The 23,660-nt window shown below is 44.1% G+C and overlaps 1 protein-coding gene across 1 annotated transcript in view; it reads left to right on the top strand.

Moving 5' to 3' along the window:
• The first annotated feature begins 2,316 nt into the window (after positions 1-2,316).
• LOC129041594 (solute carrier family 23 member 1-like) overlaps positions 2,317-23,660 on the top strand; it is a 41,150-nt gene continuing 19,806 nt past the window's right edge. Inside the window, 4 exon segments of the mRNA XM_054497077.1 lie at positions 2,317-2,399; positions 2,708-2,774; positions 6,021-6,132; positions 6,135-6,177. Of these exon segments, the coding sequence (XP_054353052.1) occupies positions 2,317-2,399; positions 2,708-2,774; positions 6,021-6,132; positions 6,135-6,177 (305 nt within the window).

Here is a 23,660-nt window from a genome sequence, read left to right as displayed (position 1 = left end):
CTAAATAGATGAGCTGAAGCAAAACTCTTACATAGATGTTTTAGGACCTAGTGTTACGAGATGAATGAGCAAATGCTGATTTGTAATGAGAACCAAATGATCCTGCAGAGCTGAACTAGGGCCAGGTCAGTAGACCCCATATCAGGATCCTGGACCTTAGCCCTGGGTTCTCCTTGGTGTGCAATGTCAGGCTTCCTCCATCCCTGCAACAGGGCTTTGCAGGAGTATACTGGGAAGGAATTAGGATGAGCATTTGCCAGTGCTTGGCCCCCATGGAGAGGGACTGGCTTCCTTTATCTCCACACAGGACAGGGTGCCACCCACTCCACTCACCTCCCCATCCTTTCCACCCAGCACTGTCCCAAAGTTAGGGCTTCCTTGAGGGGACCAATGCTCTTGCAATAGTGGCTCTTAACTGGGGGCAGTTTGACCCCCAGGGGATATTTGACAATGTCTGGAGGCATTTTTGCTTGTCACATGTTGGGGGAGGGAGTGCTACTGGCATCTCATGGGTAAGGCCAGGATGCTGCTTAGCATAATACCATGCACAAGACAGCGCCCATGCCACCAACCACACAACACAACAAAGAATTGTCCAGTCCAAAAAGTCAATAGTGCCGAGAGTCTGAGAAACTCTGCTTAGAATATAATGTTTCCTTAGCACAGTGCTCTCTTGGAGATGGTAGGGGATAACTGCCCAGTTCTTCTGGTGGCTTGCTTGCCTCTTTCCACATCAAAGCTAGTGGTAACCCCCACCCCCATCTCATCTCCTGCTCCTGCTTCTGCAGAGCGGAGCTGCTAATCCATTTAGGTGCAGGAAGCACGGTGCCCAGGACCCATGAATATGTCCTCATTTCTTTTAAAATTGGAAGGAAAATATGCACTTTAAGGTCAAAGAAAAGGTTTTAATATATTCATATAGGCCGGGTGCAGTGGCTCACACCTGTAATTCCAGCACTTTGGGAGGCCGAGGCAGGCAGATCATCTGAGGTCAGGAGTTCAAGACCAGCCTGGCCAATATGGTGAAACCCCGTCTCTACTAAAAATACTATATATATTCATCTCTACGCCAATGTAGTCCCCAAATATAATATAATATTTTATTTTATTTTTGAGACAGGGTCTTGCTCTGTTGCCCAGGCTGGAGTGGAGTACAGTGGTACAATCATGGCACATTGCAACCTCAACTCCTGGGCTCAAGTGATCCTCCTACCTCAGCCTGCTGAGTAGCTGGAACTACTGGTGTGCACCACCACACCTGGCTAATTTTTGTATATTTTGTAGAGATGGGGTCTTGCCATGTTGCCCAGGCTGGTCTTGAACTCCTGAGCTCAAGTGATCTGCCCTTCTCAGCCTCCCAAAGTGCTGGGATTACAGGAGTGAGCCATCATGCCCGGCTTCCAAATACAATTTTAAATATATTTTCTATGGAGGAAGGGGCCCACAGAGTCCAAGTGCTCAGTGCCTGTGAGCATCATAACGTGGCCCTGCTCCGGAAGTTTTTCTCTGAGGCTGGGCTGATGTAAAGGATATGTAGGCAGGGAGGTGGGCATTGGAGTGGATGAACTCAACATTCTCTCTAGAACTGTCTCCATGGGAAGCCCACACTATCCTCAGGCTGTGACATTGTAGAGACCTGCCCTCTGTGATGTGGCTGGGGACTAGCACCCTGCGGAAACACATCACATAGATTGGCCTGATCTTCATATTGACAGCCTTACCACCTTCTGGCCACACCAGAGACGATGCTGTCATGTTCTTCTCACTCATGACCGGATGCTCAAATGTTGGCCTTAAGCACACGTGCAAAGCCCTTTGAACATGTGGAAATATGGAAGCTCAGAGTAATTAGATCAGCTAATATTGATGGGGCAATTACACTGTGCCAGGTGCTAGGCTATGCGCTCATGCTCCAATTTGATTTTCTCATCCATCTATGAGGTACGTGCTATTGACATTTCTTTTATATAGATCAGAAAACTGAGACAGAAATATAAGGAAGGGGCCCAGTTAGTAAGCTATCCCACCAATAGGTTGGAGGGAAGGTCTATAACTCAAAGTTAATTTTGGTTAAGCCGAGAGGAATGCAAGTTGGCTATCATTCTGTATGCACGGTACTCATTTACAGTGTTATATTCATTCGTTCAGTGTACACTGAGCACAGGGGCTTCACTAGAAGCTGGGATGAGTGAGAAGAGTGAGAAACAATCCACGCATGCTGGAAACTGACATTCCAGCAGAAGGGATGGGTAAGGAAGGTGCCCATTGCGATAAACATGTTGTGAGGAGGGCTTTGGCAGATGGAAACCCTGGTCCATGTGGGAAAACTACCCATTTTCTGATCTTGGAGTTGGCCCCATCTCTTCTCCCACAAAGCCGCTCCTCTGCCAAGGCATCGGGTAAGGTGCCCACCCCCTCGTGTGGCCCTAGACTTCACACAGAGGCCCTGCTGCAGATCATAGCATAGGAAGCCACTGCTCTTTTGAGTCTGTGCCTAAAATCCCTAGCTGGCCAACAGTTGTCCCCATCCACTGCCTCTTGCGTTTTGAAGGCTGTCTGTCTGGATGAAATCAGGAAGTCCACTTGATCTCTCTTGAAATGCCCAGACGTGTCCTTTTCTTGTTCCCAGCAGAAGGGTGATGTCGTGCTCAGCTCCCAACCTGTGGCCAAGGCAGGAGGACAGATAGGCAGCCTGGGAGTCATGCAGCAGCCGCCTGGCCTATGACATCTTGGACATCCCACCATGTTATCTCTGTATCTTCTTGGGGATTCAGGTAATTCCTCCCGAAGAGGCTTTGCCTCAAAAACCACATCAACACATAGTCAGGTCAAATGAAGTTGTTTTGTCTCCCACGTTGACCTCTCGCGGGAACTCAAAGCTCCTGCAGTCTCTTTCTCTCCAGGGGTGTGGGGAGGGGTGTGGAGGATTAGAGGAGGATTTTCCCTCGTACTGCATTGACTGGCCATATCCGAGACTGGCTGGGCCATTTTTCTCCTAGGTGGGTTCACTGGGCTGGTTAAAGGTCCAGTTCTCTTGGAGGAGGCGAGAGGTACCAGGCCAGTTCTCCTTCCTTAGAGCAAGCCCTGCGGATGATGACTTCTCTTCCAAGTTCAGCTTCCATGAAAATGCCTGGCAGCTGGGCAAGGTGGCTCATACCTGTAATCCTAGCACTTAGGGAGGCCAAGGCAGACAGATCCCTTGAGGTCAGGAGTTTGAGATCAGCCTGGCCAACACGGTGAAAATACAAAAATTAGCTGGGTGCGGTGGTGTGCACCTGTAATCCCAGCTACTCAGGAGGCTGAAGTAGGAGAATTGCTTGAAGCTGGGAGGCAGAGGCTGCAGTGAGCCAAAATTGTGCCACTGCACTGCAGCCTGGGCAACAGAGTAAGACTGTCTCAAAACAACAACAACAACAAAAAGGCCAGGCACGGTGGCTCATGCCTGTAATTGCAGCACTTTGTGGGGCTGAGGCGGGTGGATGACTTGAGGTCAGGAGTTCGAGACCAGCCTGGCCAACATGGTGAAACCCCGTCTCTACTAAAAATGCAAAAATTAGCTAGGTGTGGTGGCAGGTGCCTGTAATCCCAGCTACTCAGGAGCCTGAGGCAGGGGAATTGCTTGAACCCAGGTGGTGGAGGTTGCAGTGAGCCGAGATCTCACCATTGCACTACAGCCTGGGTGACAGAATGATACTCTGTCTCAAAAAAAAAAAAAAAAAAGAGAGAAAGAAAGAAAAGAAAATGCCTGTACGATCAAGAGATTTATTTGCTAATGAAGGGAAGTTGGCCCAGTCTATAAGGGTGGTTATAGCCAGTGCTTCTGGGCAGGATATGAGATGGGCAATCTAACACTTGGCCTGGATTCTTGGCCTGGAGAATATTATGGTCTGCACTGAATTAGTGGGTAGCATGTCCAAGAACATCTATGAGAGACCATGAAGGACTGTAGGAACAATGGCAAGGATTGTCAAAGTGCCCCTACAACACGTAGGCACCTCTTCTCTGAAGCTCCCCCACCCCCTTATCATCTTTCCCAAGGGGGCAGCCAATTTTTAGATGACCACAATTTGTCCGTCCATCTCCTTCATTCCATCCTTTCTTCTCCTTCCTTCCTTCCTTTCTTCCTTCCTTCCTTCTTCTTCCTTCTTCTTCCTTCCATGTCCTTCCCTCCCTCCTTCCCTATTCTCCCTTCCTCTCTCTTTCCTTCTCTTGTTTTCTTTCCCTTTTTTCCCTCTCCTGTTTCTTCTCCTCTCCTCTCTTTTTCTTTCTCCTTCCTTTTCTTCCTTCCTCCCTTTCTTCCTTCTTTCCTTCCTTCCTTCTCTTCTTTCATTTTTTATCTTGACTGACCCAACAACTAACTTTTATAAACCAAACCTACATCTGCTGTTTGATTTATGCTGTATTCTTAGGGGATGAGTTACAGAGCCTATACTCTTGGGTAAACCTGCAGTGGGACATTGGCTGCTCCTGCAGGTGCCAAACCAGAGTGATTCTACCAGCACTAGGAACATAAGACCCTGTGGAAATGCTGGCCTCAGGTATCAGAGAGCCGTTTGCATCGAAGTGAAGGAGAGAAGCAGGTGGCTTCACATGTCTGTTCTCAGAATGTTTGGCTCAGTGGCCAGATTTGTGTGGGGACTGGAGCCATATATTGGCCAGTTAGTGTGGCTCAGAACAAAACTGACAACAGCCCACAAATGTACCCCTAGACCTGGCCAACCTTTCAGCTCTGGGGCTAGAGTGTGTGAGATAGAGTCTGCATTAGTCTATTTTCACACTTCTGTAAAGATACTACCTGAGGCTGGTTAATTTATAAAACAAAGAATTTTAATTGACTTATAGTTCTTCGTGGCTAGGGAGGCCTCAGGAAACTTACAATCATGGCAGAAGGGAAAGCAGGCATGTCTTACATGGTGGCAGGCAAAGCAGAGAAAGTGAAAAGCCTGGGGAGACTCCCATTGATTGATTGATTGAGTCTCATTCTGTGGCCGAGGCTGGAGTGCAGTGGCTCCATCTTGGCTCACCGCAACCTCTGCCTCCCAGGTTCAAGCAATTCCCCTGCCTCAATCTCCTGAGTAGCTGGGATTACAGGCACCCGCCACCACACCTGGCTAATTTTTGCATTTTTAGTATAGATGGGGTTTCACCATGTTGGCCAGGCTGGTCTCAAACTCCTGACCTCAGGTGATCTGCCCGCCTCGGCCTCCCAAAGTGCTGGGATTACAGGCATAAGCCACTGCACTGGGATGGAAGACTTCCATTTATAAAACCATCCGATCTTGTGAGAACTCACTCACTATCACGAGAACAGTAAGAGGGAAACCGCCCGCATGATCCAATCACCTCCCACCGGGACCCTCCCTTGACACAAGAGGAATATGGGGATTACAGTTCAAGATGAGATTTGGGTGGGGACATAGCCAAACCATATCAGTGGCCCATTTCTGTGTTGATTGCTTGCCCCATATCTATCAATCAATTGGTCAATCTGGCATCTATATTTAATTTACCCTCTTTATAGCTGAGGCTGCCTGCTGTGGGCTCAGCCCTGCCCTGAGCTCTGGGTCTAACTCTGTCCTGTCCAGTGAAACTCCAATAGCCTTTGGCCAATGGCTGCAAGCTCATGCTCAGGCCCTCCTTCTAGATGGTCTGCTCTCACAGTGGGCCTTGTTTAATCACGAGCCTCTTGCCTTGCTCTTGTTCTTAAGGCCCTGTCTTGGTTCCTGTTACCCCCTCCTATGATTGCCTCCCTGCCTTGGTTTCCTCCCCAGGATGTGAGTTCCTGGAGCCAGGTGCCTGCTCCTGAGGCCAGTCCTTGTGGCTGGGTCCCTGCTTCTCACCATCAGGCCTTCCTCATTCCCCTGCCTGCCTGGTCTTTGCTTGTTACTCATGGCCAGGTGACTCTCAGAGCAGTGGGAAAGGCACCCCTGTTAATGTTGGGCACTCTCTGGTTTGGGGAATGAAAGTGGAGCTGGAGGCCACAGCATCACATGCCTGCTTCTCTCACTGTCTGCGCACAGCACTTCCTCACAGCCCTGGGGGGCCTCGTGGTGGTGCCATTCATCCTGGCCAAGGACCTGTGCCTGCAGCACGACCCCCTGACACAGGGCTACCTCATCAGCACCATTTTCTTCGCTCCAGCATCTGCACGCTCCTGCAAGTGTTTTTAGGGGTCAGGTAGGTAAAATGGTTCCCCGTGGGTTCTGACTTTTACCTGCCAGGGTGCCAGCAAGGCTTTCTTGGCTTATGGCTGGAGAGATGGCTGGGAAGCTGGTGTGGCGTAAGGGAGGGCGCACAGGGTTAGGAGACAGAACCTGGGTTCACGTTTCAGCTCCATCACTTACTCTCCACATTGGCTAGGATCCTTGATGGGAAGTAACACAAATCCAGATCAGCTTAGGCAGAAATGTATGCTTTATTAACTGATAAGGTTAAAACAGGAGAAACGCAGGAGTGCATCCAAGCCACAGGAACACAATGAACCAGGGACTCAAATGCTGCTGGGATCTTCTCTGTCTCTTGACTCTGCTCAAGCCTGCCCCTGATACTTGCAAGACCCTCGGCATGAGTACAAATGGAGACCCACATACTCTGTGTCTAAATATTGGAAAGTTATAAACCAAGCTGACAAACTCTGAAATAAAACATGTTCTCATCATTTTACCTGGAAGGCCACGTTTGAACTGAGAATCCTCTGCCTTGTTAGAGCTCTGCTTCAGAGCCTGGCAACATGGCAAGGGCCAGCCCCCAGCCTGCAGCCTTCCACTTCTCTCTCCACTGCAAGCTTTACTCCAAATCACAAATGGTCTCACGTGTACGGATGTGGACACCCCAACCTGCACATCCAACTTCTTTTCTCACCCCCATGACAATGGGCTCCCCAAATAGCTGCCCCTAAACAGGTGGCCTACGGCCATCCTTGGGGTGTGGTCCACAGCCATCCTTCAGGCCTGGGGTGTGTGCACCTGCATCATTGCCCTCAGCAGGATGGACCTACAGAAGACACACAAGCAGCCTCTGGAAGAGGCCCAGGGCCATTTGCACACAGAATTTCGGGGACTCAAAGGGGAGAGGGACACAGACCTCAGGTGAGCACATCACCTTAGCCCTGCAGACTCCTCCCTGAGAAGCTAGAGCAGACCCTCTAAGGCATCGGGCCAAGTGCAGGGGGCTCTCTTCTGGTTGGAAGGCAGGACCATCTCTTCATTACTCTGCCAGTGCCTGTGCTTCCTACTTGCAGACAGGCTTCCTGCACATGTGCGTTAGTCAGGGTTCTCAGAGAAGCAGAGCCAATAGGATATATAGAGATATATGAAGAGGAGATTTATTTCAGGAATTGGCTCACACAATTATGGAGGCCAAAGTCCCATGATCTGCTACCTGCAAGCTGGAGAACCAGGAAAGCTGGTGGTTCAGGCTGAGTCCAAAGGCCTGGATGTGAAGTTGGGGTAGGAGGCCAGTATTATAAGTTTCAGTCTGAGTCTGAAGGCCTGAGAACCAGGAGTACCAGTGTCTGAGGGCAGGAGAAGACGGCTGTCCCAGCTCAAGAAGAGAGCAAGAGAATCCAGTCTTTCTCTGCCTTTTGTTCTATTTGGGTCCCCAATGGATTGGATGACGCCCACTGCATTGGTGATCTTCTTTACTCACTCCACCATTCAAATGATAATCTCTTCCAGAGACACCCTCACAGACACACCCTGCAATATGTTACCAGCCATCTGGGCAGCCCTTAGCCTGGTCAAGTTGACCCATAAATTCAACCATCACAACGTGACTGCAGGCAGCACTCCTAGACATCCTCCCACTTACCACCCAAAAGCAAGTGAGGGCTGCTCTGGTTAGTCCCACATTGTAAAATTCCAGGAGAGCTTTACTGCCCAGCCCTGGAGCTGCCTGGGCAACAAATATTGCAACTCGCATTCGGGAAGATTTCCCAATGAAGCAGAGTAGAGGAATTCTGCTCTGGGTAGACAAGACAGCAGACATTCACTGTGGTTTGGGACCTGTGAAATGCAGCTAATGAGTATATGTGCCTTTGCTCCCTTACAGTATCATTGAGATGCTCAATTGGTATAATCAGTGGAATCCCTTTTTTAAAATAAAAAAATCAAGTCCCTTGTGTTCATATGTGGGCTGCTAAAGTTAGCCTGAGTAAAATGGAGCTCTATTACTCTGGCCTGGACAAAATTGTGGAGCCAGGAAATGTGTCTTTGGAGACCATTCCTCCCTCATTTCCACACATCCTCTTTTTTCACACAGTCCACTACCATTCCCTACCCCATTATGATTTCCTAGAAGCTCACACAATGGCTTCTTTGGGTTACCACCTTCTTGGGAAATTTCTCTTTCTAGGTCCTCTTGATTTGTAGGTCCTCTTGATGTTTCTTATTCTCCTCCCTCCCTGCAAACCTATTAGTCCGGTGTTCCTTTATGTTTATTTAGCTTCCAGTCCAAGGAGAGAGTGAGTTTTGCACAACATGAAGCTTAGATGGTTTTTGGTGTCCCCTTTAAGAAAAAGAACAGAAAATTACACATATAAAATTGTGCACAAAAGAGAATATTTGTCTAGATTTAAGAAAGTAATCACAACAAATTACAGGTGTTAAAAAACAGACAAATACTACAAATGTCACACATTTCAGAAAATAGCATGACATTTTTATTATTTAACCATCTGACAGTCACCTATAATACTTTCTCCCTCTATATTTTATGGTTTCATCTCTTCAATGACCTCATTTTGCAGAAAAAAGGAAAGATAACTCAGTCATTCCTCTAGGATGGGTTAGTCCAAGTTTATTTGTTATTACTGCTAGCTGGGATGCCTCGTTACGACTTTCCGTGCAGACTGTGGTACTGCTATAGATTTGTGCCTTACAAACACAGGAAGTTCTGATAAATTTTATTGGACCTGATTCCTGTCAAAAAATGTTTAAATGCATAGTGCATTCATAAGTTTATATGCTGCATTCCTATGTATATTCCTGATAGGAGAAAATGTCCATTTTTGCCTAGACATCAATAACAACCAAATCTCTGGCAATTTTGCATATCTGATGATTGTCACGTTTTCCACAGATAGCTTCTGGCTCCATACATTTCAAACCTTGTTTGTCATCCACTATCCGCATACATCAAGTGTCAGGTGCTAGAGGACATATTCATATCCTAATGTGGCCTCTGGTCCTGCACCATCTTGTCATGACATCGGGTGAACTGGCCCAGTGGGTGTTAGGAGAATTGCTGGAAACCGTGATTATACCAAGAAGGCTAGCAATAAATTCATTATACATAGGTGGGTCAGTGGTCTGCAACCGCATTCATATATCCCACTACATTCTAACTAAATTTATCCTGACTCGACTCCCCCTTAGCCAAATCCCATGGCCTTTCAAATGCCATCTGAGCCATGGTTTAGAGTTAGGGAGATCAAAGTGGACAGAGACAGCTGTTGAAGCCAATGGTGGCTGAAACCTCTTGTTTATACAGATTTTACAAAGGTGTATGGTTAGTGAACACATTGCTAGACTCCCATCTGGGCTTTGGAAGGAACTGTGCAAGGGAGGGGCCCATCACTGTAATTCCGCTTTCTACCTGATCTGCGCCAAGCCTGTGATCGGCTCTGGGGTTGCAAAGGAAAATGGAAAACATTCCCCACAATATGCTTCTGCCTATCTTAGGAGAAAATGACTCGGCAGGAACAATGAATATGCAATTAGTCTTAATTATCTGAATCAAAGCTACAAAAGTGTAGACTAAGGTTGGCTAGTTATTTCCAAAGTAGATGGAATCTAGGCAGCATCTGGAGGAAAATATTCATTCCTAGAATGGTCTTTTTGTCTAAATCAAATCAAATTACTTCCCAAAGTACTTCCTTTGCCAGTCGTTTCCAGGAGACATGACAGTGCTTAAGCTCTTCCTGTGTTCTGTAGAGGTTGGGAGGCCAGTTCCTCCCTCTTGGACAAGTGACTTCCCTTCCCCTTCTTCCTTCTTTGTCACTATCTCCGTGAGCCAAGATGTCTTCCAAGGGTTCACTCTGGTCTGTCTCTCAGGCCCCTAAAATACAGAGCCCTCCCTTCCATGATTAGCCTCACAATGTAAGATGTTGCAGTAGCAGTAGAGAGGCCTTGTTAACTCCCTGTGGAGATACTCAGGAGCCCCCACCCCAGACCCTGCCCCATGAAGAATTATAAACACAAAGCTATTATGAATGGGGGAGCCCTTCACTCAAACCTGAGGTGATGTTAATTTTAATTATGGAAAAGCTTCAAGTTTGGAAACTAGAGGGCTGAATTCTAGCTCTGTGCTGTGGGAACTTGGATGAGTCATAAACCCTCTCTAAGGCTCGAGTTTCTCATCTGCAAATTAGACAAGATGAACTAGGTAGTATCGAAAAGTCCCTTCCATCTCTAATATTGTGGACACCTCTGATGTTGACAGAGAAATCGACCAAGTGTCCTCCTTCCTTCCTTCCTTCCTTCCTTCCTTTCTCTCTCTCTCTCTTTTTTCTTTTTTTTTTTTTTTGAGACAGAGTCTTGCTCTGTTGCCCAGGCTGTAGTGCAGTGGCGCCATCTGGGCTCACTGCAACCTCTGCCCCCTGGATTCAAGCAATTCTCCTGCCTCAGCCTCCACAGTAGCTGGGATTATAGATGCGTGCCACCACGCCCAGCTAATTTTTGTATTTTTAGTAGAGATGGGGTTTTGCCATTTTGGCCAGGCTGGTCTCAAACTCCTGACCTTAGGGGATCCTCCCACCTTGGCCTCCTAAAGTGCTGGGATTACAGGTGTGAGCCACCGCGCCTGGCCAAGCGTCCTATTTCAACTGAATAATCAGGACTGAAAAGGCCTATGGGGCTAGCCTTTTTGTAAGTTCTGTGAAAAGCACAAACTAATCAGAAGTTAGGGTCCAAGGAATTTATACCCTAATTAAACACGCAAAGAAAAGAGAGAAATACAATTCAGAAATAAAATCACACTCATGTCTTTAGACTAAGGTGAGGGCAGAAATAAACTTGTGTTTGGTTTCATCCCTGCAAATGGGCTTCCCTCTCAGATCCTAATGAGTAACTACCTGAGACAGATAGGTTGTAAAACCTAACTGATAGCTTATGAACTAAAGGCCAAGTAGATTTGATTGTTGGTTAAGCAGTCTTTAATGATGGACTTTTCTAGATTAGAAACAAGAGTGCTGATGTTGCAATAAGACTTCAGAAGATCTTAGCACTTCCTACCGTGTTAAATACTCAGAAGGGAAAAGTGAGAGGTAATAGCCACTGCTTTGGGCACAAGAGCTAACAGTTGCTTCATCCAGGGTGGGCAGCAGCTGTAATTCTCAACTGTGGATGGCTGCCTCCTTGGTATGGCTTTAGAGGTCTTGGGTGTATCCCCTAAAGATCTTCCTTACTTATGTGCTCACTTCTGAAATTCACATAAAGGAATGCATCACCATTCATTTCAAAAGAAGACATCAAGTTTAAAAGGCAATCGCTAGAAGAAGAAAATATTGACTATGTGAAACTCCAGATTTTAACTAATCTCTGGAATTATTCATGATTTTTGCATAATTCTGGTAATTTCTTTTTCTGGAGTGATCCCAGGCGATACGTCTCCCTTTCTATTATCCTTGGAATATCTCAAATGTGGAGCAAGAACTCTTGCCACAAAGCGATTCCAATGTCTCATGCTTACTTGCATAAAGTTTGGCTAGAGCCAGCCCTGGTCTGGGTCCTTTTCATCTACCATCTTCCCTGCTGGCTGAGCCCTACCTTGCCCTAGCTCTGTACCTGCCTCTGGTTCTGCAGAAAGGTCATGCTTGCCACCAGGGGTCTGTAGCCATGTTGCCCCTGCCCCTGTTGAAAGGTAGTTTACCAGATGTAATCCTGGGGCTCTGCCCAGAAGGGTAGGAGAGTGAGCTGGTGATCAGCCATGTCAGAGAAGCTGGAGGGACTGATGTGTTTGGAGGAGTAAGCTGGGTTTCTGTTGGGTAGTCATCCACAAGGAAGGCATGGGAGGAGCCCTTCCACAATTTAGCAGGTCCTTCCCTGCTTGATGTAGGGAGCTCAGGGGAAAAAATAACAAAGTTAGGTCCTATGAGGTGCCCAGAATTTCTCAAAACACAGTGACCCTTTTAAATTCAAGAATTAATCAGTCCCATTCCACATTCCAGAGGCTCTCCTCCCCTTCCTGACCTATTTCAAAGAAAAGTCCTTGTGACATCATTTTTTACCCACTCACTAGATGGGCTCCAAGAAGGGAACACAGAGGTGATGACACAGGAGAGGTTGGATTCCAGAAACTGGAGCTCCAGAGGCATCCATCCCCAGCTGGTGACATCTCTGCCATTTACTCACAAGTTGGTCAAACTTCACACATCTGTAAGAATTAAAGAAAGAGGAGAGAAATACGAAGGGTGGCTTTACAGTTAACAGGGTCATTAAACAAACCTGAGAGGGGCTGCTGGCTGAGTTAGGTTAGAGCCCCACTCTCTTACAGACTAAGAGGTTTTAAGGATTCAGTGTGGGAGAGTTTATCAGAGGCTTGGACTGCTTCTGTGTCTTTTGGTTGTGCTTATTTGGGAGGGAGAGTTGTGTGTCTGTTCCCATACATCTTTCTGCAGCTGCAGGCATATTCCCCGAGTCTGCTTTTAGCTTTCCTATCTTAGTGCACCTGAAGGAAAAGGAATGTGATTATTAAGGCCCACTGTTTTACTGGGGCCTGTTGTATGAGGGTGAAGTTTGACAGTTACCCGAGAGACTCCTTCTGTGTCTGAGCTGTCTTATCTGTGTTTTACTGTCTTCTTATAGTTAGAAGAAAAGTGATTTCCTTGAAATGCATGAGGCTAGAAAGGGACCTGGAACTTAAAGTGGTGGTGTTTGTCCGAGATGAAGGTGCTCTTGCTCTGTCAACGTCCCAACCCTAAACCTGGTGGGGGCTTCATCCTCTCCAAGTCCCTAGGTGCAGAGGGCATAGTGCCCACCTGGTGGGGACTTCATCTTGCTCCCTGTCCTCCCTACCTCTGGCAACATCTCCATTTATCTTCTCTCAGAGACCTCCTGTTCCCATTAGGAGAAACTACTTGGTATTTTCCCAAACCTTGAAAATTAAATTAGATAATGCGCATAAAGTACTTTGCTCAGTGCCTGGCACAGAAAATTTATTTTTCACATTAAAAAAAAGGATCATACTATATATACAATTTTATATCTTCTCCCTCTTTAAAATAATTTTTAAATTTCTTAATTATGTAGAAAAAACCAGCTCCATCTTTTTAAAACATATATAATGCCTTGTAAATATCTTTCCATTTCAATTAACACATTCCTGCAATAGCACTTTGTAAAACACTGGTCATTTAGTATTTCCTAGAATAAATATGTTTCGGTTTATTTAAGCATTTCCTATTAAAGGACATTTAAGTTACTTCAAGTTTTTCACTATTATTACTGTGACCAATGTAACGCCTGATTATGAGAGACATACCTTATGGATGTGCTGACATACACTTATCTAGTGAAAAATCGAAAAAAGACTGGAAGAAATGTTAATTTTTTTTCTGGGTGATACATATCATATATGAAAGGTATTATAGTTTATGTGTGCTGATAAAGTTTATCTAGTTACAGATCAAAAGAAGATTGGAACAAACTGTGAATGGTTATTTCTGAGTTGTAGAATTATGGTAATTTAAATTTATTCTTTATATTTTTCTCGATTTGCTATTTGCTTTTCTTCAAAGTGCATGCGTTTTATAACTGGGAAAAATAAAAACTATTCAAAATGTTTTTTAGAATAGTATCAGGGCATATTTTGTGAGTTGCACCCTTTGAATCTGTGCCTAAGAGCGAAAGTCCAGGAGGCTGCTCATGACTGTCTTGGGAAGGGGACCCGGAGCTGTGGATCAAGGCCCCAGCCTCGAGACAACTGCTGAGATTCTGCAACCTTTGTGATTTCACCTGCTTTTAATCTTTGCCTCGCCAGTCTGTTTCTCTGTGATGATCAGCATTAAAGCCATAACAACAAAAGGGGCAGGCATGCTTGATTTGGGAGCATAACAGAACAGACAGCTGGAGCAAAGGCCCCAATCTGTTGCCAGTTTGGGGTGTCAGGGCACACTCAGGGTAGCAGATAAGAAAGGTTTCCCCTCCCCACCAGAATCTTCCTCTCCTTTTCTTCTAGGCAGAGGCAAGCACTCGCACCTTTCTTAGCTGGTGATATAGATATTTTCCTCTGTATCTCTAAATAATACACTTCCATTACTGATTGATGTGCCAATACGAATGATGACAATTTCATTTTCTTTCACTACCCCTCACTCCCACCACATGCAAGCATACTTCCCATCCTCCTATCTTCCCACCCTCCCAGGACAGATCAACATTCAGCGCTTACATTAGAATGACGATGATGCTCTTCAGAGCTGAATCATAAAGTTCTTTTCCTGCCCAACTTTTTGTTTTTCCTGGAGTTAATGTGTTTCTTGTTTTTGAGATACTTAATTTTCTGTCCACGTATTTCTAATTCAATTCTAAATGCTCTGCCTATTGTCTAAATATCTTCTTAAAATTTTTATTCATATTAGAAGAATGAACTTCATCTTCTTGATGAACTGTCTCCTGGAGCTCTCTGACTTACTGCAATCTAAAACAGTTGCTGTCTATTCTTGGTGCTCAGCTGTCAACCAAAGGTGCCCCTTCACCCTTATCCTGGGAGTTCTCTTTATGTCGTTTCTCTGCTGAATCTTATGTTTCCATGTCTTCCTCTTTAAAAAATTTTTTTTTGGTGAAACACATAATCCGTTAGCTCCCTGAGAGAGAATGCATGAGAGGTAAATTTTGTGAGACTTAGCATGTGTGAAAATGTCTTGATTCTCCTCTCATATTTGATTGATAGCTTGGCTGGGTATAGAATTTTAGGTTGAAAATAATTTTCTTTCAGAAGTTTGAAAATCACAGCTCACTGCAGCCTCAACCTCCTAGGCCCAAGCCATCCTCCCACCTTAGCCTCCCAAGTAGCTTGGACTACAGGCATGTGCCAATACGCCTGGCTAATTTTTGCATTTTTTGTAGAGATAGGGTGAAATCTTGAACTCCTGGGCTCAAGTGATCTTCCCATCTCGGCCTCCCACAGTGCTAGGATTATAGTCCTGAGCCACTGTGCCTGGCCTGAAACTCCTATTATTCACATGTTGAACTTCCTGGACTAGTTCTCTAATTTTCTTATTGGTTCTTTCCTGCTTCCATCTCTTTGTGTTTTTGCTTTTTATGGTGGGAAGAAATCACATCAATTTTATCTTCTAACTCTTCTTCTGAATTAAGAGCTCTTTTTATTCTCTGAATATTCCTCTTTATGCATCCTGTTCATGTTTTAGAAATGCACAATCTTCTCTTCTCTCTCAAAGACATAAATGAGACTGATTTTTTAAAGTTATCATCTCCTTGCAGAAGAAGTTACTTTCATCTGTCTCTGTTTGGGTCTCTGTTATTCATATTCCCTTTGTTGTTGGGGATCCTCGTGTATCTGCATATATGTAAGAGCGGAGTCCTAAAAGGTTGACTGGAAGTTCTGAGCCTGAGAGTGGGTCTTGTTCTCTTTGGGCTCACTGTAATATGATATGCAGGAATGCCCCAAAACCAAATTGCAGAAAACACATTTCACAGTGTAATCTTTAAATGGCACCATGATCTAGCTGGAGAGGCCCAAATTTAGCCATCTTTATGCTCTTCCTGACATCTTGTCACATTCTCCAGAAAAGGATCTTCCAGTCTCTTGCCTAGAGGGTGAAGGCCTGGTTGGAAGTATTTTGGAAGCTGAGTGGGAAAGTGAGCTGGAGGTTTTAGTGTTCAGAATGCACACATTAAATTATACCCCAGTATTCAGCATGGTATCCCTGCTTCCAAATCTACCTGTTTTAAAAATTTATTTGTTTATTTATTTATTTTACTTTAAGTTCCAGGGTACATGTGGAGAATGTGCAGGTTTGTTACATAGGTATACACGTGCCATGGTGGTTTGCTGCACCTATCAACCCGTCATATAGGTTTTAAGCCCCATATGATTAGGTATTTGTCCTAATGCTCTCCTTCCCTTTGCCCCCCACCCCCCAACAGGCCCCAGTGTGTGTTGTTCCCCTCCCTGTGTCCATGTGTTCTCACTGTTCAACTCCCACTTATGAGTGAGAACATGTGGTGTTTGGTTTTCCGTTCCTGTGTTAGTTTCCTGAGGACGATGGCTTCCAGCTTCATCATGTCCCTGCAAAGGACATGATCTCATTCTTTTTTATGGCTGTATATAGTATTCCATAGTGTAGATGTGCCACATTTTCTTTATCCAGTCTATCATTGATGGGCATTTGGGTTAGTTCCAAGTCTTTTGCTGTTGTAAATAGTGCTGCAATAAACATACATGTTCATGTGTCTTGATAGTAATGATTTATATTCCTTTGGGTATATACCCAGTAATGGGATTGCTAGGTCAAATGGTATTTCTGGTTCTAGATCCTTGAGGAATCGCCACACTGTCTTCCACAGTGGTTGAACTAATTTGCACTCCCACCAACAGTGTAAAAGCGTTCGTATTTCTCTATAGCCTTGCCAGCATCTATTGTTTCCTGATTTTTTAATAATTGTCATTCTGACTGGCGTCAGATGATTTCTCATTGTTGTTTTGATTTGTGTTACTCTAATGATCGGTAATAATAAACTTTTTTTCATATGTCTCTTGGTCGCATAAATGTCTTCTTTTGAGAAGTGTCTGTTCACATCCTTTGACCGCTTTTTGATAGGGTTGTTTTTTTCTTGTAAATTTGTTTAAGTTCCTTGTAGATTCTGGATATTAGACCTTTGTTAGATGGGTAGATTGCAAAAAGTTTCTTCCATTCTGTAGGTTGCCTTTCACTCTGATGCTGGTTTCTTTTGCTGTGCAGAAGCTCTTTAGTTTAATTAGATCCCATTTGTCAATTTTGGATTTTGTTGTAATTGCTCTTGGTGTTTTAGTCGTGAAGTCTTTGCCCATGCCTATGTCCTAAATGGTATTGCCTAGGCTTTCTTGTAGGGTTTTTATGGTTTTTGGTTTTACATTTAAGTCTTTAATCCATCTTGAGTTAATTTTTTTTAAAAGTGTAAGGAAGGGGTCCAGTTTCAGTTTTCTGCATATGGCTAGCCAGTTTTCCCAGCACCATTTATTAAATAGGGGATCCTTTCCCCATTGCTTGTTTTTGTCAGATTTGTCAAAGATCAGATGGTTGTAGATGTGTGGTGTTATTTCTGAGGTCTCTATTCTGTTCCATTGGTCTATATGTCTGTTTTGGTACCAGTACCATGCTGTTTTGGTTACTGTAGCCCTGTAGTATAGCTTGAAGTCAGGTAGTGTGGTGCCTCCAGCTTTGTTCTTTTCGCTTAGGATTGTCTTGGCTATATGGGTTCTTTTTTGATTCCATATGAAATTTAAACTGTTTTTTTTTTTAATTCTGCAAAGAAAGTCAATGGTAGCTGAATGGGAATAGCACTGAATCTATAAATTACTTTGGGTAGGGTGGCCATTTTCACAATATTAATTCTTTCTATCCATGAACATGGAATGCTTTTCCATTTGTTTGTGTCCTCTCCTATTTCCTTGAGAAGTGGTTTGTAGTTCTCCTTGAAGTGGTCCTTCATAAGCTGTGTTCTTAGGTATTTTATTCTCTTTGTAGCAATCGTTAATGGAAGTTCATTCATGATTTGGCTCTCTGCTTGTCTGTTGTTGGTGTATAGGAATGCTTGTGATTTTTGCATATTGATTTTGTATGCTGAGACTTTACTGAAGTTGCTTGTCAGCTTAAGGAGTTTTGGAGCTGCAGCAATGGGGTTTTCTAAATATAGAATCATGTCATCTGCAAATAGAGACAATTTGACTTCCTCTCTTCCTATATGAATACCCTTTATTTCTTTCTCTTGCCTGATTGCCCTGGCCAGAACTTCCAATACTATGTTGAATAGGAGTGATGAGAGACGGCATCTTTGTCCTGTGCCAGTTTTCAAAGGGAACGCTTCCAGCTTTTGCCCATTCAGTATGATATTGGCTATGGATTTAATAGCTCTTATTATTTTGAGATATGTTCCATCAATAACTAGTTTATTGAGAGTTTTTAACATGAACCAAATCTACCTGTTTTATTGTGGCCCAGAGACCCCGTATTTTGCCTTTTCCAAAGGATAAACACCTAGTCTTCTGCCAAGATGGGAGGACTGTCACCTGGCTGGTGCTCAAAGAGGACTTTGAACTTGTTTTAGCTTCAGATATATCCCACTTTAAGAATCAATTCCTTGGAATGTGTGTTTTTCCAAATATTGCCATCTACCTATTGGTAGCATAAAATTCTGCTTCTCCAGGGCTGTTTAATCAGTTACCAATCTATATCTGCTTTTCAACTTCCAAAATTTTACTGTGATTGTCTCCTGCTCCATTCTCTTAAGCCTTGTGATTTATGCTTCTAAAATACATTTTAATGTCAGTTTAGTGGATTTTTAGGAGGGAGTGAGAGTGCAATCTGACATTTTTATCCAGAAGTCAACATTTTTCTTAGTTTACAAGGAATTCAATGCATATAAAAAACATTAAAACTTTGTCCTTATTGTCATAACCATTTTTAGTGTGTCTTTCATTTTAATTAAGGTATTTTTCTATGCCAAAGATTTTATGTTTCTGTGGTAAAATTTATCACTTCTGCTCTTTCAAACTTAATCTAATTTTAGGCTTAGAAATTCTTCCTATATCTAATAAATAAGATAAATATTGCCTTATTAAAAAGTACTGTGTAGCTAATAAATAAGATAAAATCATCTGATTAAAAAGTATTGTGTTATTTAGATTTTTAAAATTTAAGCATTGAATTCACCTGGAATTTATTTAGGTATATGTTGTAAAGTTAGGTTTTAAATTTATTTTTTTCTCCCTAACAGCCAATTTCCTCAGCATCATTTGTTGACTAAATCTATTCCTCATTGAGAATCATGAGTTTATTCATCACATATTAAGTTATTTTATACCCTGGGATTTATCTTTTTCTGGGCTGCTGTTTTTTCCATTAATCTCTTTGTTATGTCTTCAATTAATACTGCACTGTTTTAAAATTAATAACTTTGTAGTGGACTTCATCTGATTGGGTATGATTTTCATCATTATCTTTTCCTTTAAAATTTTTCTAAATTATTTTCATTTTCTATTCTTCTACATTAATTTGAAACGAATTTTATTAAATAAAACAATCTCATTGGGATTTTGATTGAAATTATATTACAATTATAAATTAACTTGTGATAATTGGCATCTTCATAATACTGAATTTTCTTTCATAGAACATGGTATATGTCTCATTTATTCAAGTTACCATTTTGTCTTCTATTCAAATTTTGTAAAAAAAAATTATCCTAAGTTAATCTATAATGCAGCTGTATCCTCATTAATATTTTATAAGCATACCCAATAGTTTTCATTTGCTTCTTACAGAAAATTCTTCCCCTAAGTCTTCAGAGCAGGGAAACCTTTCCCTTCTTGTTGCAGCATTTTATACAGCCCTGAATCCTGAAGGGTTTTCCATTTATTTATCATTTAACCAGGAGGGATCTATCTAGTCACAGTGCCTAACATGCAAGGTGACTAGAATGTCCTTCATCCCCCAGCCATCTGGCTGATGCCCTATTCCAACTGCTGGTATTTCAGTCTATGCTAAAGAGTCATTAAAAAAAAAAGAAGAGTCATTTGCAGTTCCTCTTTGGGCAGTGTGATTTTGTAAAGACCACTCACTTCCTTCATCATGAATAGTTTTGACCACTTTTATCCTCTCCACTCATTTATATTTCTTGTTAAGTGATTAAAAAATTCAGAATTCTGGAATTCTCCTCTTTTCTTGTCTTACAAGCCAAGACTGTCATCTCTGAAAGAATGTAGCCTGCTGTGGACCCTGGACCACCTGTATTAGCATCATCTGAAGTGCTTGTAAAAACACACCTTTACAACTAATCACAACCAGCTGCAAATTTCTTTGTTCCTTCTCTGCTCCCACTGCTTCACTTGACTACAAGATGAATGCAAAAAACAAAAACACAGCTTTTGGCTAGCTGTGGTGGCTCATGCCTGTAATTCTAGTACTTTGGGAGGCCAAGGTGGAGGATCACTTGAGCCCAGGAGTTCAAGACCAGCCTGAGCAACATAGTGAGATCCCACCTCTACAAAAATAAAAGTAAAAAAAAAAAAAAAAGCTGGGCATGGTGTTTTGCACCTGTAGTCCCAGCTACTTGGGAGGCTGAGGCAGGAGGATTGCTTGAGCTCAGAAGGTCGAGGCTGTAGTGAGCTATGATCATACCACTGTACTTCAGCTTGGGCGACAGAATGCAATCCTATCTCAAAAACAAAAACCAAACCAAAAATGCATTTTTCTGGGCGCTTTTCCAGACCTACTAAAAGGTCAGAACCTCTCAGGGTTCTGGACATTTTAACAGAATCCCCAGGTGATTCTTATGCACATTAATATTAGGGAATCAAGAGAGGCAAAGATAGAGTGGGAAGGTGGGGAGTCGGATGATGGCCTACTGTTTTCACGGCGTTGTAGCCATGGACTTCGATGGATAATTGATAAGGTCACCTGGCAAGTTCTCGTTTAGAGGGTAAAGCATGTGGCAGATAATCAAGAATATTTTCCTCAATCAATCTCATCAATGAGATAATTAGTAGCAATTACGCCTGAACCTTGGTTTTTGCCTAAGAGTGCAGCTGTAAATTTTCGTGCATTCCCCACGTGTTCTAATGAAATCTGGAGGAAGCATATCTGACATAATTAGTCACTCTCCAAGTTACTCTGAGAGCACCCCATCTCCTTCAGTTACTGCAACCCCCTGCTGTCTTTTATCAGGCCTTGGTGACCTCCTTGAGACCTGCAGATCCAACCAGGGCAGTTGAATAGGTTTCGCTCCATGTCCTCCCAGAGGCCCTCCAGATCTAAGTGGGCTTATTCGCAGTTGATTTCCTCATACCTCATCCCTGTAGAGTGGGGAGAAACAAGGGGAAACTGTTGCTGATAAAGTGGTGAAGAGGAAAATCTCAGGTCGACTCCATGATTCACTTTAAGTGAGGTGGGGCAGCAGCCTGAACACAGGGGCCCAGCCCAATACCTCATCTGTTCCTCCTTCCTGTAAGATAATAACAGTATGGGTGATGCATGAATGAGCACCGTATGACTTACAAAATATGTAATGCTCACTACACCATTTGAGGCAGGTATGATTATTTGGCTTATTGTACAGAGGAAGAAACTCAGGTGTAGACAGATTAAGTGACTCACCTGTTTCCCATTCCATCTTGTTTGCTAAGTGTCTTAGCCTGCTCAAAAGACAATAGACTGGGTAGCTGAAACAACAGAAACATTATTACAGTTCTGGTGGGTGGAAGTCTGAGATCAGGGTGCCAGCATGGTCGGGCTCTGGTGAGGGCCCTCTATTGGCTTGCAGACAGCCACCTTCTGTGCTGTGTCCTTACATGGCAGGGGTGGGGAGGGGAAAAGAGTCTCTTCTTATAAGGGCACTGATCCCATCACGAGGGCATCACCATCCTGACCTCATGTAAACCTAAATAGCTCCCAAAGTCCCCACTTCCAAATAACATCCTATTGGGGGTTAAGGCTTCAACATAAGAATTTTGGGGGGATACAGACATTTGGTCCGTAGCATTAAGTGACTTATACTTCCCCCAGAAGTGAGCAGTTTTGGTGTATTGGAAAATGGAGGCAATGTTAGTATCGTATTCTGGGAGCAACCCAGGGCATCTGTCTCCTAGGAGAAGATTCTTTGTAGGTCAAGGAATCCCTGGATCTTCGTAACTGGAAGGCTTTGAATGCTGTCAGTTCCCTGTAGGCACAACCTCCACCCTTGATGCTGTAGCATTAGTGAGTCCTGAAACCAAGGTACTAGCAGCCTTTAGTCTCATGCCACATGATTTCCTGCCATGCGTGGACACGGGGATTCCCCCATCGTTCTTGCATTCAAGGAGATGAGAGTCTTAAAAGGGGAATTAGAGATGTGAATAAATAATTAAAACCAGCATGGTCATATTATTCCATTCTAAGTGATGTGGTAGCAGGAGAAAGGGGTAGTTAACTTTCTTAGGAAGCCAGCAAGGCTGTGGCACTTGACAAATGATAACCAGCTGGAGGTGGAAGTCAGGGTTGGGAGGAGCCACTGAGAGCAGAGGCAGTCATGCTCACATTTATGGAATGCCTGCTATGTTTCTGGCATGATGGATACTATGAGGGGCAAAGTCAGACATGGTCCCTTTGACATCTCAGGCCTGAAGCAGGATATTCTAAAGCAGGATATTTCCCTGACACCTTCACGGGACTCAGGGCAGGGGTGTCTCAGTTACTCAGCCCACTGCTTTCAACTCCTCATGGGAGGAAGCATGTGAGCAAATGAGGTGGGAACTGGAGTAATGAGTGCTGGAACCACCTGGCTGCTTCAGCACTGGCAGGAACAAACTCCATGTGGGCCCCGCAGCAACATCCAGGTGGAGGTGCCTGTGACCTCCAAAGTCCCAGAGGGCATGCTACAGTGCTCTTTTAGCTGTGCCATTCACAGACAGCTTAAGTGTTAACAGCTCAGTGGACCCTCTGCTTTTTCGTGTGAGGCAGCTGCCCTCCACCAGTGAGGACAAAGGGCCGGTGTGACAGCCTTTTGTATCCACACTTGTGGCTCCTGAGCTCTTGTCCAGCTTCCAGGAAAAATGAGGTCGCACGAATGCATTGAAGGATAGTAAATGCAGGGATTTTATTGCTGATGAAAATGGCTGTCAGCGGGAAGGGGAGCTGAAAAGGGGACTGGGTGTGGGGGTAGGTAATCTTCCCCTGAAGTCCAGCTGTCTCTGGCTGGATTCTTCTCTGAAGTTATGCCATCAAGTTGTCCCTCTGAAGTCAAGCCGTTTCTCTCCAACATCCAGCCACAGTCTCCGCTCCTCTCAGACTGAGTCTGGGGTTTTTATAGGCACAGGGTGGGGTGGGGTGGGGCCATGGGTAGTTTAGGAAAAGGCAACATTCAAGCGGGAAAACAGGATAGAAGTTCTCACTTTGGGCCGCAGCTCCAGGATTTTTGGCTTGAGGGTGGGGTTTTCACCAGGGACCTGCCCTTTTCTGCCTAGAATTTCTCTGCCTCCTGTCCCCATCAGTTCCTTATCTCCATCATCCTAAACTGGGACAGTCTTTTCTGTTACATGATTGCAAAGCACTGTATAACTTCCTTTTACAGCACTTAATCAGAGTTTGTTATTAGTTATTGTTATTGTCCTTCCTCACTAGACAGGAAACCTCTGTCACAGGGATCGTGTCTGACTTTGCTCCTATACCTGAAATGTAGGGCACACCTCCCAGACAGCAGACAGATTCATAATTTTAAAATAAAAAATATACACACACATATACACATTTATACACGTATACATAGCGGCACCACTGTGTTCCAACCCCACGTGCACAATGTAATGTTCTCCATTCTCTTGTGGAGACTTGTGGGTCTAGATTTGTGACTCTAGACCAGCTGTTCTCATGGATGGCTGCACATTAGATGTACCTGAGGAGCTTTAGGCAATCCCCATGCTGGGCCCATAACCAGACAAGCCCACGGACTTGCCTGGTCAATGCCAGG

The sequence above is a fragment of the Pongo pygmaeus genome, chromosome 6 (genome assembly GCF_028885625.2).
Source record: "Pongo pygmaeus isolate AG05252 chromosome 6, NHGRI_mPonPyg2-v2.0_pri, whole genome shotgun sequence".
NCBI classification, from domain to species: Eukaryota; Metazoa; Chordata; class Mammalia; order Primates; family Hominidae; genus Pongo; species Pongo pygmaeus.
This window is presented reverse-complemented; position numbering and strand designations above follow the sequence as displayed.